Raw genomic sequence first — 16370 nt, forward strand, 5'->3', positions numbered from 1 at the left:
AGAGTGTCGGCTATAGCTGCCTGTTGAGAAATTAGTTGACAAAAATGACATTTTTCCTCCCTGTCATGTCACTTTGTGACAAATCATGAAAAGCACCTGAAGGGTTAATAAACTACCAGACAAAAATTTTGAATACGTTGAGGGGTGCTGTTTTTAAAGTGGTCTCACTTTTGGGGATTTTAAAACATATAGGTCTGCAAAAATTATGGTACTTAAAAACTGAATAGGTCCCTAAAAAGTAAGTTTTGCAAATTTCCTTGAAAAAAAAAAATTTAGAATTGCTGCTTTAATTTTGAATCTTATAACATCCTAACAAAATAAAAAGGATAGTTGTGCTGATGTAAGGAAGACATGAAGGAAATGTTATTCAATTACTATTTTATGACGTATGATTGTCTGGATTAAAGGAATAATCATTAAAAATTTGAAAATTGCTCCCTTTTTTAATTTTTGGACAAATTTTTTAAGATTTTTATAAATAAACAGAAAATAGCAACATAAATTTACCATTATCATGAAAGGCAATGTGTCACAAAAAAACAAAAACAATCTCAAAATCAATATTATCTGTTGAAGAGTTCTGGAGTTATTACCACATAAAGAGACAGTAGTCAGATTTGAAAAATGTGGCCTGGTCACCAAGATACCTGATGCGCCTTTATTTACCATAAAACTATATTATTAGTAATGGATAGCCTTATAGATTGTGTTTTGTTTTATTTCACACAAAATACTGTGTGTGGCGCTGTGTGTTTATTTACCATATAACTATAGGCTTTGTAATGGATAGGGGGTCTTGTAGATGCCTCTCCATTACTAAGCAGTTGGCTTGATGTCACCGGACAATACAAAGGTAACCTCAACCCCACAAATATTGTTTCACTTGCCACCACCACAGGACAAGTGGCCAGAATTGGCGCATCCAATAGATGTACCTTTTCTGGGTGGTTGCAGGTTGCGATTTTTAGACTGGGTGGGGTGGAAGGGGTCAATATCCACGCCCCTAAACAGCGTTAAGAATACCAGCCCCCAGCTGCCTGCTTTAGCAAGACTGGTTGTCAAAAATGGGTGGACCCCACGCCATTTTTTAAAATTTACCTAAATAATTTAAAAAAAACAACATGGGGACCCCTCCATTCTTGATAACCAGTCTTGCTGAAGCTGACAGTTGAGGGTTGCAGCCCACAGCTGTCAGGTTTGCCCGGCTGGTTGTCAAAAATGCAGGGGAACCATGTTGTTTTTTTTATATATTTAAAGCAGAGTCGGCAGCTGATGAATACTCTGCTTCCCTGGGCTGATACGTGTCACACTGAAGACACATGGATGTCATCTGTGTGCAGGATGTTTCGCAGCCCGTGCTGTAGTTAAAAAAAAAAAAAAAAAATTATAATAATGTGAGCGTATTTTGCCCACGGACACACGGTCCGTGGAAACACACAGGTGTGCACAGACCCATTAACTTGAATGGGTTTACATGTCTCCGGTAAAAACTATCACTACACGTACCTGCCACACTAAAGTGTGAAAAAAAGCCTGAAAAACCTCAGCAAAATTTTACAGGCTATGGTATTAAAATCTGCACCGTGGGTCAATCTGTCCAAAACTCTTCTGCATTGTATGAATAAGATTTGATGACATATCCTGCACTTGCAATCTACCGCAAACCTCAGTGGAAAATCCCGACACGAGTGCACATACCCTAAATATTAGAAAAGATCAGATTTCCACCAGCTTCTCGCATGAATTCAGATCACTAGGTACATTAGACTTTCCACAATAGACTGTTAATAACATGGGCTTCCATATAGACACAGCTGAAATCTTATGGGGACAGTAAATACCAAAGCTAGCTGCACTGAAAGAATGAGGTCCACATCTTATATAAATCAGCATTTCGATTCTTGACCTTGATAATAAATGCCCAGATTGAAAATATTAGGTTACCAATATTTCCAATATTGGAGACCCTAATCTGCAGCATTCCTTACACATAAGAAGCTTACAGTAAGGACAGTCGGTGGGACATCTGCCTTTCCTTATAAGCAGTGACTTGTGTTCTCCGAGGAGCATTAGGAATCATCAGGTACACTTTACAGTCAAAATTTGTCTCAATTTTCCAAATCAGTCATTAAAACAAAATAGTACAAAAAGTAAGAGTGACGATTACTGAGAATAAGGTTATGTGCAGAACATTCTGCTGAGAATATTAATATGTTAGGCTACTTTCACACTAGCGTCGGTACGGGGCCATCGCCATACGTCGGAAACTGCGAAAAAAAAAATGAACGGGGGCAGCGGATGCAGTTTTACAACGCATCCGCTGCCCCATTGTAAGGTCCGGCGAGAAGGGGGCGGAGTTACGTCCGAACACGCGCGGTCGGAAACGGCGGACACGACGCACAAAAAAAAACGTACATGCAACTTTGTGTCGACGGTCCGCCAAAACACGACGCATCCGTAACACGACGGATGCGACGTGTGGCCATACGTCGCAATGCATCGCTAATGCAAGTCTATGGAGAAAAACGCATCCTGCGGGCACATTTGCAGGATGCATTTTTTCTCCAAAACGACGCATTGCGACGTACGCCAAACAATGCTAGTGTGAAAGTAGCCTTAGCCGGAAAAATGCTGCTGAAAATATGCGTGTTTGCTGCATTTTTTTTTTTTTACATGCAGATTTTTCCTCACTCATTAGTATGGGTGAAATTTGCTGCAAACAAGCCATACAGGGGGATTTTCACACTAAATAGTAGTGTCCGTTTGCAGAATATGAGAAAGTTCCTGGACATAGGTCATAAGTACGGTAACTGCATGCTCCCATTTATCCAGAAATCAAAACAATGTCAAAACAATGTAGCATTGGCCTCTGAGAGACCAATAGATGTCAGGTGTACCAATTTTGCTTTTTAACCACAACAGATGTCTTTGGTCAATGGATGTCACTCTATGCCAATATAGTGTCACCAGTTGGAAGCATACACCCAATGAACATTGAAAGAAGTGGTGTGAAGTGTCCCTAACTTATCGAAATTCTTAAAGAGATTGGTTGCAGCTTCACAGTGTAGTGGAATTTTGCTACTTGTGGCCATTAACGAGGTTAGTAATATGTTGACTCTACAACTTTCTCTTGACTCTGAAAGGCAAGTTCTTTGGTGAACGAAACAGTCATCTTCTCTCTGACGAGCTGGAGGGGTGTGAAAAGGCTTACTGTCTCTGTATCTAAAGGCCCCTTCACATTAAGCGACGCTGCAGCGATACCGACAACGATCCGGATCGCTGCAGCGTCGCTGTTTGGTCGCTGGAGAGCTGTCACACAGACCGCTCTCCAGCGACCAACGATGCCGGTAACCAGGGTAAACATCGGGTAACTAAGCGCAGGGCCGCGCTTAGTAACCCGATGTTTACCCTGGATACCATGCTAAAAGTAAAAAAAAACAAACAGTACATACTTACCTACTGCTGTCTGTCCTCCAGCGCTGTGCTCTGCTTCTCTGCTCTCCTTCTGTACTGTCTGTGAGCCGGAAAGCAGAGCGGTGACGTCACCGCTCTGCTTTCCGGCTCACAGACAGTACAGGAGGAGTGCAGAGCACAGCGCTGGAGGACAGACAGCGGTAGGTAAGTATCTAGTGTTTGGTTTTTTTTACTTTTAGCATGGTAACCAGGGTAAACATCGGGTTACTAAGCGCGGCCCTGCGCTTAGTTACCCGATGTTTACCCTGGTTACCAGTGAAGACATCGCTGGATCGGTGTCACACACGCCGATCCAGCGATGTCTCCAGGGAGTCCAGCGACGAAATAAAGTTCTGGACTTTGTTCAGCGACCAACGATCTCCCAGCAGGGGCCTGATCGTTGGTCGCTGTCACACAGAACGATTTCATTAACGATATCGTTGCTACGTCACAAATAGCAACGATATCGTTAACAATATCGTTATGTGTGAAGGTACCTTTACTGTACAGCATCTGAGCATGTGCAGATTCATCAGCAGCAACACTTGGGTCGCTCACTGAAAGCAGACCATGTGCAGATGCCCTGTCACTAGCTTAGCAGTTTAGGCCATTATAACAAGCCCCTCCAGCTCATGCAGCACAGCGGTTAGAGAAGACGACCTCTAAATGTGACACAGGGTGGATAAAAAAAATGTTTTGTTTTTTTTTTAAATAAAAAAAAAATAAAAAAAATAAAAAAAAAAAATCGGATTTTTTTTATTTAAATCGGATTTTTTTTATGTAAATCAGATTTTTTTATTTAAATCAGAATTTTTTTATTTAAATCAGATTTTTTTCAATAAACTGCTTTTTGAGGAAAATATTTTACCATCCAAAGGTTCTTCCATCATGAGATAAAGCTGAGTTGTTTAACTCAGTGGAATAAAGGCTGTATATGTGTAACATTCACAATGCCATGCTCTTCCAGAGGTTTCTGTAGGATTAGTGGGCAGTTTCTCTCCTATATTATCACAGACGCTCGAATTACTTACGCAGTTCTCAAAACTGAATTTGACTCCGCAGAGGTCCCAGCCTCTTCTTCACGGCAAAAATGTTACAACATGAACAGAGTTGAGAAAAAGACCTTAATCCTATTGTTCTACAAACCTATGAATACAGCATCAACCCCTTCAGTGCCAAGTCCAAGAAGTTAGACAATATGTTTCTGATTGTTTGGAGTGGAATAGATCTGCACAACACAAGAAGAATGTGAATCTAAGTGTGAGGAGGAGGAAGGGCAAGCAGACAAGAAAATGAAAGTGAAACTTTGAGCACAATACTGCAGCATAGCCACAGACAGACAAGTCTGGATCTGTTTGTGTGTACGATCTGAGGTTTATTACATTCTTTCCTTATAATGGCAGCAGGCCGTAAAAGAGACCCAGTTTGGGAATATTTTAATGAAGCTCCTTCGCCTATCGGTAAGGCAGGCATGCGTGCAAAATGCAAACGATGCAACAAAGATGCAAGGCCTGGTGGCGCGAATGAGGCAACATCATGAGAAGTGCGGTGATGAAGATGACCAAAGAAACACTTCTGAACAGGCAGGATCTTCAGGTTGGTAAACATTAGAAATAGGATTCAATAAAAAGGTTAAATAATAATAATAAGGAAAGAATGTAATAAACCTCAGATCGTACACACAAACAGATCCAGACTTGTCTGTCTGTGGCTATGCTGCAGTATTGTGCTCAAAGTTTCACTTTCATTTTTTTGTCTGCTTGCCTTTCCTCCTCCTCACACTTAGATTCACATTCTTCTTGTGTTGTGCAGATCTATTCCACTCCAAACAATCAGAAACATATTGTCTAACTTCTTGGACTTGGCACTGAAGGGGTTGATTCTGTATTCATAGGTTTGTAGAACAATAGGATTAAGGTCTTTTTCTCAACTCTGTTCATGTTGTAACATTTTTGCCGTGAAGAAGAGGCTGGGACCTCTGCGGAGTCAAATTCAGTTTTGAGAACTGCGTAAGTAAAGCGAGCGTCTGTGATAATATAGGAGAGAAACTACCCACTAATCCTACAGAAACCTCTGGAAGAGCATGGCATTGTGAATGTTACACATATACAGCCTTTATTCTACGGAGTTAAACAACTCAGCTTTATCTCATGATGGAAGAACCTTTGGATGGTAAAATATTTTCCTCAAAAAGCAGTTTATTGAAAAAAATCTGATTTAAATAAAAAAAATCCGATTTTTTTGATTTTTTTTTAAAAAAACATTGATTTTTATCCACCCTGCCAGCAATGAGTCCAGACCTGAATCCCATAGAACACATGTGGAGAGATCTAAAAATGGCAGTTTGGAGAAGGCACCCTTCAAATATCAGGGACCTAGAGCAGTTTGCCAAAGAAGAATGGTTTAAAATTCCAGCAGAGCATTGTAAGAAACTCATTGATGGTTACCGGAAGCGGTTGGTCGCAGTTATTTTGGCTAAGGCCACATTCACACGTTCCTTTTTATCCTGCGGGTTCTCCCGCAGCGGATTTGATAAATCTGCAGGGCAAACCCGCTGCGGTTATCCCTGCAGATTTATCGCGGTTTGTCCTGCTGGTTCCGCTGCGGGATTTTACCCCTACTATTGATGCTGCATATGCAGCATCAATAGTGGTGTTAAAAATAATAAAATCACGGTATACTCACCCTCTGACGTCCCGATCTCCTCGGTGCTGCAGGCGGCGGTCCGGTTCCAAAGATGCTGTGCGACCAGGACCTTCGGTGACGTCACGGTCATGTGACCGCGACGTCACCGAAGGTCCTGGTCGCATAGCAAACCTGAGACCGGACGGCCACGTGCAGCGCTGAGACTTCCGAGGGTGAGTATACATGATTTTTTATTTTTATTCTTTTTTTTTTTTTTAATACAAATATGGTTCCCGGGGCCTGGAGGAGAGTCTCCTCTCCTCCACCCCGGGTATAACCCGCACATTATCCGCATTACTTCCCGCATGGTGGGCACAGCCCCATGCGGGAAGTAAGCGGATCAATGCATTTCTATGGGTGCAGAATCGCTGCGATTCTGCACAAAGAAGTGACATGGTCCTTTTTTTCCGCAGCAATTCAGCACGGTTTTTTTCGGGTTTTTCCGCATCATGTGCACTGCGGTTTCTGTTTTCCATAGGGTAACATTGTACTGTACCCTGCATGGAAAACAGCTGCGGACCCGCAGCGGCAAAATCGCGGTTCCGCAGTAAAAACCGCATAGTGTGAACATGGCCTAAAGGTTGTGCAACCAAGTATTAGGCTGAGGGTGCCAATACTTTTTTGTCTGGCCCATTTTGGGAGTTGTGTGAAATGATAAAAACTAGGCCCTGATCATGTTCTGTAGCTGGGACCCTGGAGACTTTCCGATGCTGGGGGGTACAACAGCCTTATTTTTTAGCGTTGTTATAAAGCGGCGCTGAGGAATGAGTACCCTTAACGGTCATTGTTAAACGGTGTATCAACAAAGGGGTTAAAGCCATGACTGATGTGAATAAAGCACTCAAATCACACACAAGTCAATGGTAAGTGTGTCATGTGCAACCAACAACACCTTGGCTGCATGTCTCACGGCTGCTCGACAGCCACAAGACACGCAGGTATGGGGGCGTCAACATATCTGAGCACGCAGAAGACATTCGGTTAGCACCCGAGCACGTTCGCTCATCACTAGTATAGCGTTGTATAAAAATAGTTGTGTGTCAGAAATCTGCAAAAACAATTTGTTAGATCAGCCTCTTAAGTACAACTCAAGTGTTTTGTTTTACTTCCTCCACTAATTAGCAATCAGTGGTGCATCTACAGTGCACTCAATACTGGTCGCTGTCTTCTGCTGCTTCCAGTGCTGCTCCGGACCCTCTCTTGTAACGTGTGCCGGCAGCTCTCACTTGTCGAATCACAAAGTAAACCGTTTCTTCCACTCTTAATGCGGGTGTCAGACTAAGGGAAGGTCACACTAGCATATTGAGAAAAAAAAATCATTTTGCATTTTATGCAGAAAAGTGGGACGATTTTTCTTTCCATTTGTCATCCAGATGCAATCCGTTTTTTTTTTCCGCAGTAACTTAAGTTACACGTCCATTTACAGTTTCCTATGCTACAGATTGGAAATGTACAGTATCTGTAAAAATCAGATGTACTATGGCTCTGTATGGCATCCGATTTTTTTCATGGACCTGAATGGGTGAGTGATCGTCAGAGTGCAGTCTTTTTCCATGGATAGCACTAGGACCAAAAATATAGTGGTGTGCATAAGCCCTTACATTGACAAAGTAACTTCTGGACTATGCAGAAATTCTGTTGGTTCAGCTGGTAACAACTGAAGCCACATGAAGCAAGAGAGGGACTGAAACAGATGTGGAGACCGGTAAGTATTTTAACAGAAACTGAACATACAGGTGCTTCTCACTAAATAAGAATAGCAACAAAATGTTAATATATTTCAGTTCTTCAATACAAAAAGTGAAACTCATTATATAGAGTTATTACAAACAGAGTGGTCCATTTCAAGTGTGTATTTCTCTTAATGTTGATGATTATGGCTTACAGCCAATGAAAACACAAAAGTCATTATCTCAGTAAATTAGAATACTTTAGAACACCAGCTTGAAAAATTATTTTAAAATCTGAAATGTTGGCCTACTGCAATGTATGTTCAGTAAATGCACTCAATACTTGGTCAGGGCTCGTTTTGCATCAATTACTGCATCAATGCGGCCTGGTATAGACGCGATCAGCCTGTGGCACTGCTGAGGTGTTATGGAATCCCAGGTTGCTTTGATAGCAGCCTTCAGCTCGTCTGCATTGTTGGGTCTGTCTGGTGTCTCATCTTCCTCTTGACAATACCCCATAGATTCTCTATGGGGTTAAGGGTCAGGCGAGTTTGCTGGCCAATCAAGCACAGAGTTGTTTTTAAACCAGGTATTGGTACTTTTGGCAGTGTGGACAGGTGCCAAGTCCTGCTGAAGAATGAAACTTCCATCTCCAAAAAGCTTGTCAGCAGAGGGAAGCATGAAGTGCCCTAAAATTTCCTGATAGACGGCTGTGATGACTTTGGTCTTGATAAAAGACAGTGGACCTACACCAGCAGATGACATGGCTCCCCAAACTATCACTGATTATGGTATCGTAAAACAAGTCCTCAAGCAGCTTGGATTGTGTGCCTCTCCACTCTTCCCCAAAACTATGAGACCTTGATTTCCAAATGAAATGCAAAATTTACTTTCATCTGAACACAACAACCTGGACCACTGAGCAACAGTCCAGTTGTTTTTCTCCTTGGCCCAGGTAAGACGCTTCTGGCATGGTCTATTGGTCATGAGACAAGGAATGTGACACTTGTAGCCCATGTCCTGGATGAGTCTGTGTCCTGGCTCTTGAAGCAATGACTCCAGCAGCAGTCCACTCCTTGTGAATCTCCAAATTTTTGAATGGCCTTTTGAATGGCCCTTTCTTAACGATCCTTTCAAGGCTGAGGTTATCTCGGTTGCTTGTGCACCTTTTTCTACCACAGTTTTTCTTTCCACTCAACTGTCCATTAATATGCTTGGATACAGCATTCTGAACAGCCAGCTTCTTTAGCAATGACCTTCTGTGGCTTTCCCTCCTTGTGGAGTGTGTCAATGACTGCCTTCTGGACATCCGTCAAGTCAGCAGTCTTCCCCATGATTGTCGAGCCTACTGAAACAGACTAAGGGACCTTTTTAAACACTTAGGAAGCCTTTGCAGGTGTTTTTTGTTAATTACTCTAATTTACGGAGATAATGACTTGAGTTTTCATTGGCTGTAAGCCATAATCATCAACATTATCAGAAATAAACATCTGAAATAGATCACTCTGTAATGACTATACAATATACGAGTTTAACTTTTTTGTATTGAAGAACTGAAATTAACTTTTAGATGATACATCTATTTTAGTGAGAAGTACTTGTACATTACTGATAAGTAACAGATAAGGAAGTATTTGAAAAAAAAAACAACACGCTTGAGTGGTACTTTAACTGTATCTAAAAGTATTTTTGTGTTATAGGCTCCTAAGTCCTGATGGTTGTCTCAGAGTCAAAACCCCAACCAAACACTCAAAGCTAGAAGTTGACCATTTACGCATAAGTACGCACGCAGTGGGGGAAACCTGGCGTAGAAAAGACAATTGTTTGAGCAAAAAGGTTTTTAAAAAATTTAACCCAGGCTCCTCCAACTCTTTCAAAAGTGGGTGGTACTTGATGGAAAAACATGATCTAGCACAACAGATTCATTATAATGTATGCCCTAAGTGTGGAGGGTATAATAGCAGAAATACAGTTGTGTGAAAAAGTATTTGCCTATTTCTGATTTCCGATTGTTCTGCATGTTTGTCACACTTAAATGTTTCAGATCATCAAATTTAAATATTAGCCATAGACAACACAAGTAAACACAAAATGCAGGCCTCCTTTATCAGAGCTACATACCATGGAGGCCTGCATGCGATTGAAACGCGTTGCCTTGCAATGTGGATTCAAGTTTTTATCTTTTTGAAATAAACTTATGAGCTGGAATTTTCTAAACTCTCTTGATTATCCACGTGTGGTCACGTTTTCCTGCTCATGCACGCCTAGGACCGATGAGGGGAGCTGGTTTATTAACCTTTTAATATAAATGATTGGCCACGTCATGGAGCTCTGATCGCCTGTACTTGGTTTGAACAGTCATTCTGGGCTGACACAGTCCCTTTAATCTATGTGCCGTGAGTGATAACAGCCACGCTCACCACGTAGTGATTGGAGATTAACCACTCTAATGTTGACTATAATTGAATCGGAAAAAATTATGACACGCGTTACCAAAATGTTAATGTCCACTGTTATGACATGGGTCTGAATACAATTTGACATTAGATAATCACATTACCTAAACAACAAAGCCAACCAACACTAGTAATTAGTCAATATGAGCAGTACAGTAAAGGTACCGTCATATTTAGCGACGCTGCAGCGATATAGACAACGATGCCGATCGCTGCAGCGTCGCTGTTTAGGTCGCTAGGAGACGTCAAACACCGGCAACGCAGAACGATGCAGGAGCGATCCAGTGACGTACTTATCGTTCTCGCTGGTTGTTCGCTCCATGGAAAAACATTGCAGGCATCGTTGCTTTTGATGTCAAACATGACGAATCACGCCGACCTGACGACAAAATAAAGTTCCGGACTTTCAGCAACGACCAGCGATGTCACAGCAGGATCCTGATCGCTGCTGCGTGTCAAACACACCGAGATCGCTATCCAGGACGCTGCAACGTCACGGATCGCTGTCGTTCTCGTTGGTAAGTTGCTTAATGTGATGGTACCTTAAGGCAATACATGGCACAAACACCGCTCATGGACTGTTGAGATCTACACCTAACGGGAGATTTCCACTACTGGAAAGCCGAGTAACTGCTAAAGTGTCCCAGATAAAATTAAAAAAAAAAAAAAAAAAAGGATACACATACCTCGCGGACCACAGCAGTCTGTCAGTGCTATTAATCCAGGTGGTCACGTGACACAGTTATGTCACAAGACCAATACAGGTGATTAAAAGCTGCTGACCAACTGCTGCTTTTCAATATTCCATCATTTCCATTAGTCCATAACCGCCAGGCGAGATGGCGCCGACATCACAGGAACGGTACTAATCCGATAAATGAGTACCGGTATGTATTTTTCACCATTTTGTCTGGAACAGTTAAGGGGGTATCCAGTAGTGGACAAATATATTATTACCCCATTCTAAAGTCAGTTTGAGGACAGAACACGAACCAACTATACTCAGCTGCCACAGGAAGACTATTCTACAATGCAACTGTGAGCCCCGAAAAAATACCCCATTAAATAAAAGCTTATCTCCAAGTTACCATTAAAGGGAAATTTGAGGCAACTTTATTCATTACAAATGGAGAAAAGATGGAATCTGTTCACCTCCTCTCAAGTCAGGGCTCTGCAAGCCTCGTTTTCAGCGTCCCACCAATCAGACTCGCCACAATCCGTAAGCTGTCCTCTAGCCTATGAATTGTGGACAACTTACTATTTTTAGAGTAAGGCTGGGATCACACATACGCGAGATACGGCTGAGTCTCGCAGGTGAAAACCCAGCTCTTGCGCCAGCACTCCGGAGCGGAGCGAGCAGCCGCACAGCAATACATGGAGCTGCACGCTCCTCTCCGGAGTGCCGGCGCCAGAGGAGGGATTTCACCTACGAGACTCAGCCGTATCTCGCGTATGTGTGATCCCGGCCTTACCCTTTAAATGGAACCTGTCAACCCGGTTTTTCAGTACGAGATAAAAATACTGTTAAATAGGGCCTGAGCTGTGCGTTACTATAATGTATTTTACCCTGATTCCACCTCTAAGCTACCGAAATAACTTACCAAAGTCGCCGTTTTCGCCTGTCAATCAGGCTGGTCAGGTCAGATGGGCGTGGCGAAATCGCTGTATCTTCCCCCAGATCTTGCATGTATTTCCGTTGGTGGCGTAGTGGTTTGCGCATGCCCATCTTCTGAATCCACTGGGCAGGAGAAGAAAAAACGCGCGATCGGCGCTATTTCCCTGGTCATCTGTGGGGGCGGCCATCTTCCTGAGGCCACGCGTGCGCATATGGAGTCCTCTGCTGCCCGGGGCTTCAGGAAAATGGCCGCGGCGGCCATTTTCCTGAAGTTGAGATGTGAACTCGGCTTCAGGAAAATGGCCGCCGCGATCTCCATCTGCGCACGTGCGGCATCCCGCGGCCATTTTCCTGAAGCCCCGGGCAGCAGAGGACTCCATATGCGCACGCGCGGCCTCAGGAAGATGGCCGCCACGACAGATCACCAGGGAAATAGCGCCGATCAGACGTTTTTTCTTCTCCTGCCCAGTGGATTCAGAAGATGGGCATGCGCAAACCACTACGCCACCAACGGAAATACATGCAAGATCTGGGGGAAGATACAGCGATGTCGCCACGCCCATCAGACCTGACCAGCCTGATTGACAGGCGAAAACGGCGACTTTGGCAAGTTATTTCGGCAGCTTAGGGGTGGAATCAGGGTACACAAAATACACTATAGTAACGCACAGCTCAGGCCCTATTTAACAGTATTTTTATCTCGTACTGAAAAACCGGGGTGACAGGTTCCCTTTAAAGAGGACCTGTCACTTGTTAAAAAATATTGTGCTAAATACCATACCTTATAAAAATCCTTGTGTTTCCCTGTGACACTTTTTTCCATTTGTGCTGTGTTGCTCCATTGCAGAGGTATTTATATTTGCTGCTTTTGGAGAGAAGCATGTGAAATCTCTACTTGTTGCCCATCTTAGCATTTATTCAGTCTTCTTTGGGGGAGTGCAATTCACCCCTCCGCGGAGGGAAATCACATGCCCCCAGGGAAGACTGAATAAATGCTGACTGGACCACATGCCATATTGTACAGCAGCAGGGATCTTCAAATAATTTCCAAATCCTGATAGGAGGCCAACTCCACCAGTTTATAAATGCAGGCAGAAATTCTACAACAATAAAAATATCTTTCACTGCTCTTATTGCTGACTGGGATGTGCCCCAACCTATTTGTAAATCCGAACAGGGATCCAATTCTTCCTTACTTATTAAGTTGACAGTGAACATGTTGACCAAATGTTTGCGACCATTTTGGACGTTTAGAGGTCCTCACTAGTGATGAGCGAGTATACTCGTTACTTGAGTTTTGTCTGCTAGACAGCATGAATACATGTGGGGATTCCCTAACAAACAAGCAATCCTTGCCTGTGTTCAGGCTGTCTAGCAGCCACAAATCATGGAGCTGTGGCGACACAAACTAAATTTACGAGCACAACCAAATACTCGGAGACCACCCGAACATTCTTGGGAAAACTCAAGTAATGAGCACACTCGCTCATCACTAGTTACCACCTATCATATATTATTAGGAAGGGGACCCCCTCGCCCACACATACACACAGTGGCGGGGACCCCCTCGCCCACACACACACAGTGGCGGGGACCCCCTCGCCCACACATACACAGTGGCGGGGACCCCCTCGCCCACACATACACACAGTGGCGGGGACCCCCTCGCCCACACACACACAGTGGCGGGGACCCCCTCGCCCACACACACACAGTGGCGGGGACCCCCTCGCCCACACATACACACAGTGGCGGGGACCCCCTCGCCCACACATACACACAGTGGCGGGGACCCCCTCGCCCACACATACACAGTGGCGGGGACCCCCTCGCCCACACACACACAGTGGCGGGGACCCCCTCGCCCACACATACACACAGTGTCGGGGACCCCCTCGCCCACACATACACACAGTGTCGGGGACCCCCTCGCCCACACATACACACAGTGTCGAGGACCCCCTCGCCCACACATACACAGTGGCGGGGACCCCCTCGCCCACACACACACAGTGGCGGGGACCCCCTCGCCCACACATACACACAGTGTCGGGGACCCCCTCGCCCACACATACACACAGTGGCGGGGACCCCCTCGCTCTCCAGCACAGGCAGTGGCAGGGATCCCCTCGCCCTCACATACACAGTGTTGGGGATCCTCTCGCCCTCACATACACAGTGTCGGGGATCCCCTCGCCCTCACATACACAGTGTTGGGGCTCCTCTCGCCCTCACATACACACAGTGGCAGGGATCCCCTCGCCCTCACATACACAGTGTTGGGGATCCTCTCGCCCTCACATACACACAGTGGCGGGGACCCCCTCGCTCTCCAGCACAGGCAGTGGCAGGGATCCCCTCGCCCTCACATACACACAGTGGCAGGGATCCCCTCGCCCTCACATACACAGTGTTGGGGATCCTCTCGCCCTCACATACACACAGTGGCGGGGACCCCCTCGCTCTCACATACACACAGTGGCGGGGACCCCCTCGCTCTCACATACACACAGTGGCGGGGACCCCCTCGCCCTCACATACACACAGTGGCAGGGACCCCCTCGCCCTCACATACACACAGTGGCGGGGACCCCCTCGCCCTCACATACACACAGTGGCGGGGACCCCCTCGCCCTCACATACACACAGTGGCGGGGACCCCCTCGCTCTCCAGCACAGGCAGTGGCAGGGATCCCCTCGCCCTCACATACACGCAGTGGCGGAGATCCCCTCGCCCTCACATACACACAGTGGCGGGGACCCCCTCGCCCTCACATACACACAGTGGCGGAGATCCCCTCGCCCTCACATACACACAGTGGCGGGGACCCCCTCGCCCTCACATACACACAGTGGCGGGGACCCCCTCGCCCTCACATACACACAGTGGCGGGGACCCCCTCGCCCTCACATACACACAGTGGCGGGGACCCCCTCGCCCTCACATACACACAGTGGCGGGGACCCCCTCGCCCTCACATACACACAGTGGCGGGGACCCCCTCGCCCTCACATACACACAGTGGCGGGGACCCCCTCGCCCTCACATACACACAGTGGCGGGGACCCCCTCGCCCTCACATACACACAGTGGCGGGGACCCCCTCGCCCTCACATACACACAGTGGCGGGGACCCCCTCGCCCTCACATACACACAGTGGCCCATACATGCTCCTGTGTATAACAGCTGCTTCGGTCGGGGCTACTGACACATAACAGGTAGGGAGCGGCACGCCGTCTCGGTGACAGCCCCCACACCCCGGCACTCACCGTGCACGGCGGACGCCTGGAGGATAGCCCCTGACGTGCCATCGATGACTTTGATGCTGCCCCGGGTAGTGACGGCCAGGATGGCGTTCAGCGCCGGATGATAGGACAAACTGCTCACACCATGTTCGTCACAGCGCAAACATCCATCTCTGAGAACTAACCACTCCGAGGATCCCGCCGCAGCCCCCGCCGCCATCTTCGGCAGCCGGGCCCCCTCCGGGCGGGACACCGGGGCGGGGAGGCCGGGGGAAGAGCGAGGCACAGAGGCTGACGAGCGAGAACTTCGAGGGCAGGAGGAAGAGGATTCCGGTCCAGGAGCCGGGTGAGGAGGAGGAGGGCCGCCGGCCGCTGCGTCAGGTGACAGGAGAGCAGCAGCCGCAGCAGCTCCACTACCGCTATACACCATCCGGGGCAGCAGCCAGGAAGCCGCACGGACAGGAGGAGGGGACACCGGAAGTGACGACACCTGCGCTCGCCTGACGGCCGTGCGTGTGCGTGCTGCCAGCCACAGAGCTCACTGCGCTGCTTTTTTTTTTTGCTCCTCAAACAAACTTTATTGAGCAGAAACTCGGACAGTGACTCAGACAATTCGAGTAACCGCACTGTTGCAGCTTGCTACGCTGCGGTGTCGTGCGGTGCCCTCGGCTGCCCTCAGCCATTGGGTAAAGTCACACACGCATTCATCATGCTGTTTTTTCTCAGGCGCAGCCATAAGTTGGTCTACAATGAAGAAGATGTATAAAAGAAATACTTGTCTTATTCACCACTGAGGCTCCACACACCGTGGGGTCACAGCCCTGTATCTCCCTCATGAATGTCCTCAGTCATTTTGAGACGTATATATAAAAAAACATAAGCTCCAAACCTCCCAATTATAGCACGTGGCGACAAATTTTGGCCACACCCCAATCCACGGACATTTACCATTTCTTTCACCCCTGGCAGGAGGAGTTATCATAAAGGCGCTGACGGGCATTCAGGCTCCCTAGACTGCAGGGTGTAGACCCAAAGCCGGGGCTGACCGCTGTGTTAGGGAAATTGGGACTACAGATGAGTGAATGGATTCACGGGTCTCTGGTTCATCTTTCAAGTTAGTGCTACCTGGCGGGTGGAAGGGAGGCCGCAAATCTACAGCCTTAAGGCGTTCGCGGCGCAGCCTTAGATCACCCAGGGCTGGCGGGACGTCATCTGTGCCTCCTGCTCATCTCTAGTTGGGACCT

The 16370-nt window shown here is 46.5% G+C and overlaps 1 protein-coding gene across 5 annotated transcripts in view; it reads right to left on the reverse strand.

The window, feature by feature from the left end:
• The window catches only part of BIRC6 (baculoviral IAP repeat containing 6), a 403914-nt gene extending 388354 nt beyond the window's left edge, over positions 1-15560 (reverse strand). For 3 of the 5 annotated variants that reach the window (XM_069769117.1, XM_069769118.1, XM_069769116.1), the window contains exon 1: positions 15151-15462. In XM_069769117.1, the coding sequence (XP_069625218.1) occupies positions 15151-15346 (196 nt within the window). In that variant the 5' untranslated portion in view covers positions 15347-15462. Of the gene's footprint in view, positions 1-15150 lie in introns of all 5 variants that reach the window. The other 2 variants (XM_069769115.1, XM_069769114.1) reach the window with 1 other exon arrangement.
• Positions 15561-16370: the final 810 nt, after the last annotated feature.

This window comes from Ranitomeya imitator, chromosome 5, assembly GCF_032444005.1.
Source record: "Ranitomeya imitator isolate aRanImi1 chromosome 5, aRanImi1.pri, whole genome shotgun sequence".
Taxonomy (NCBI): domain Eukaryota; kingdom Metazoa; phylum Chordata; class Amphibia; order Anura; family Dendrobatidae; genus Ranitomeya; species Ranitomeya imitator.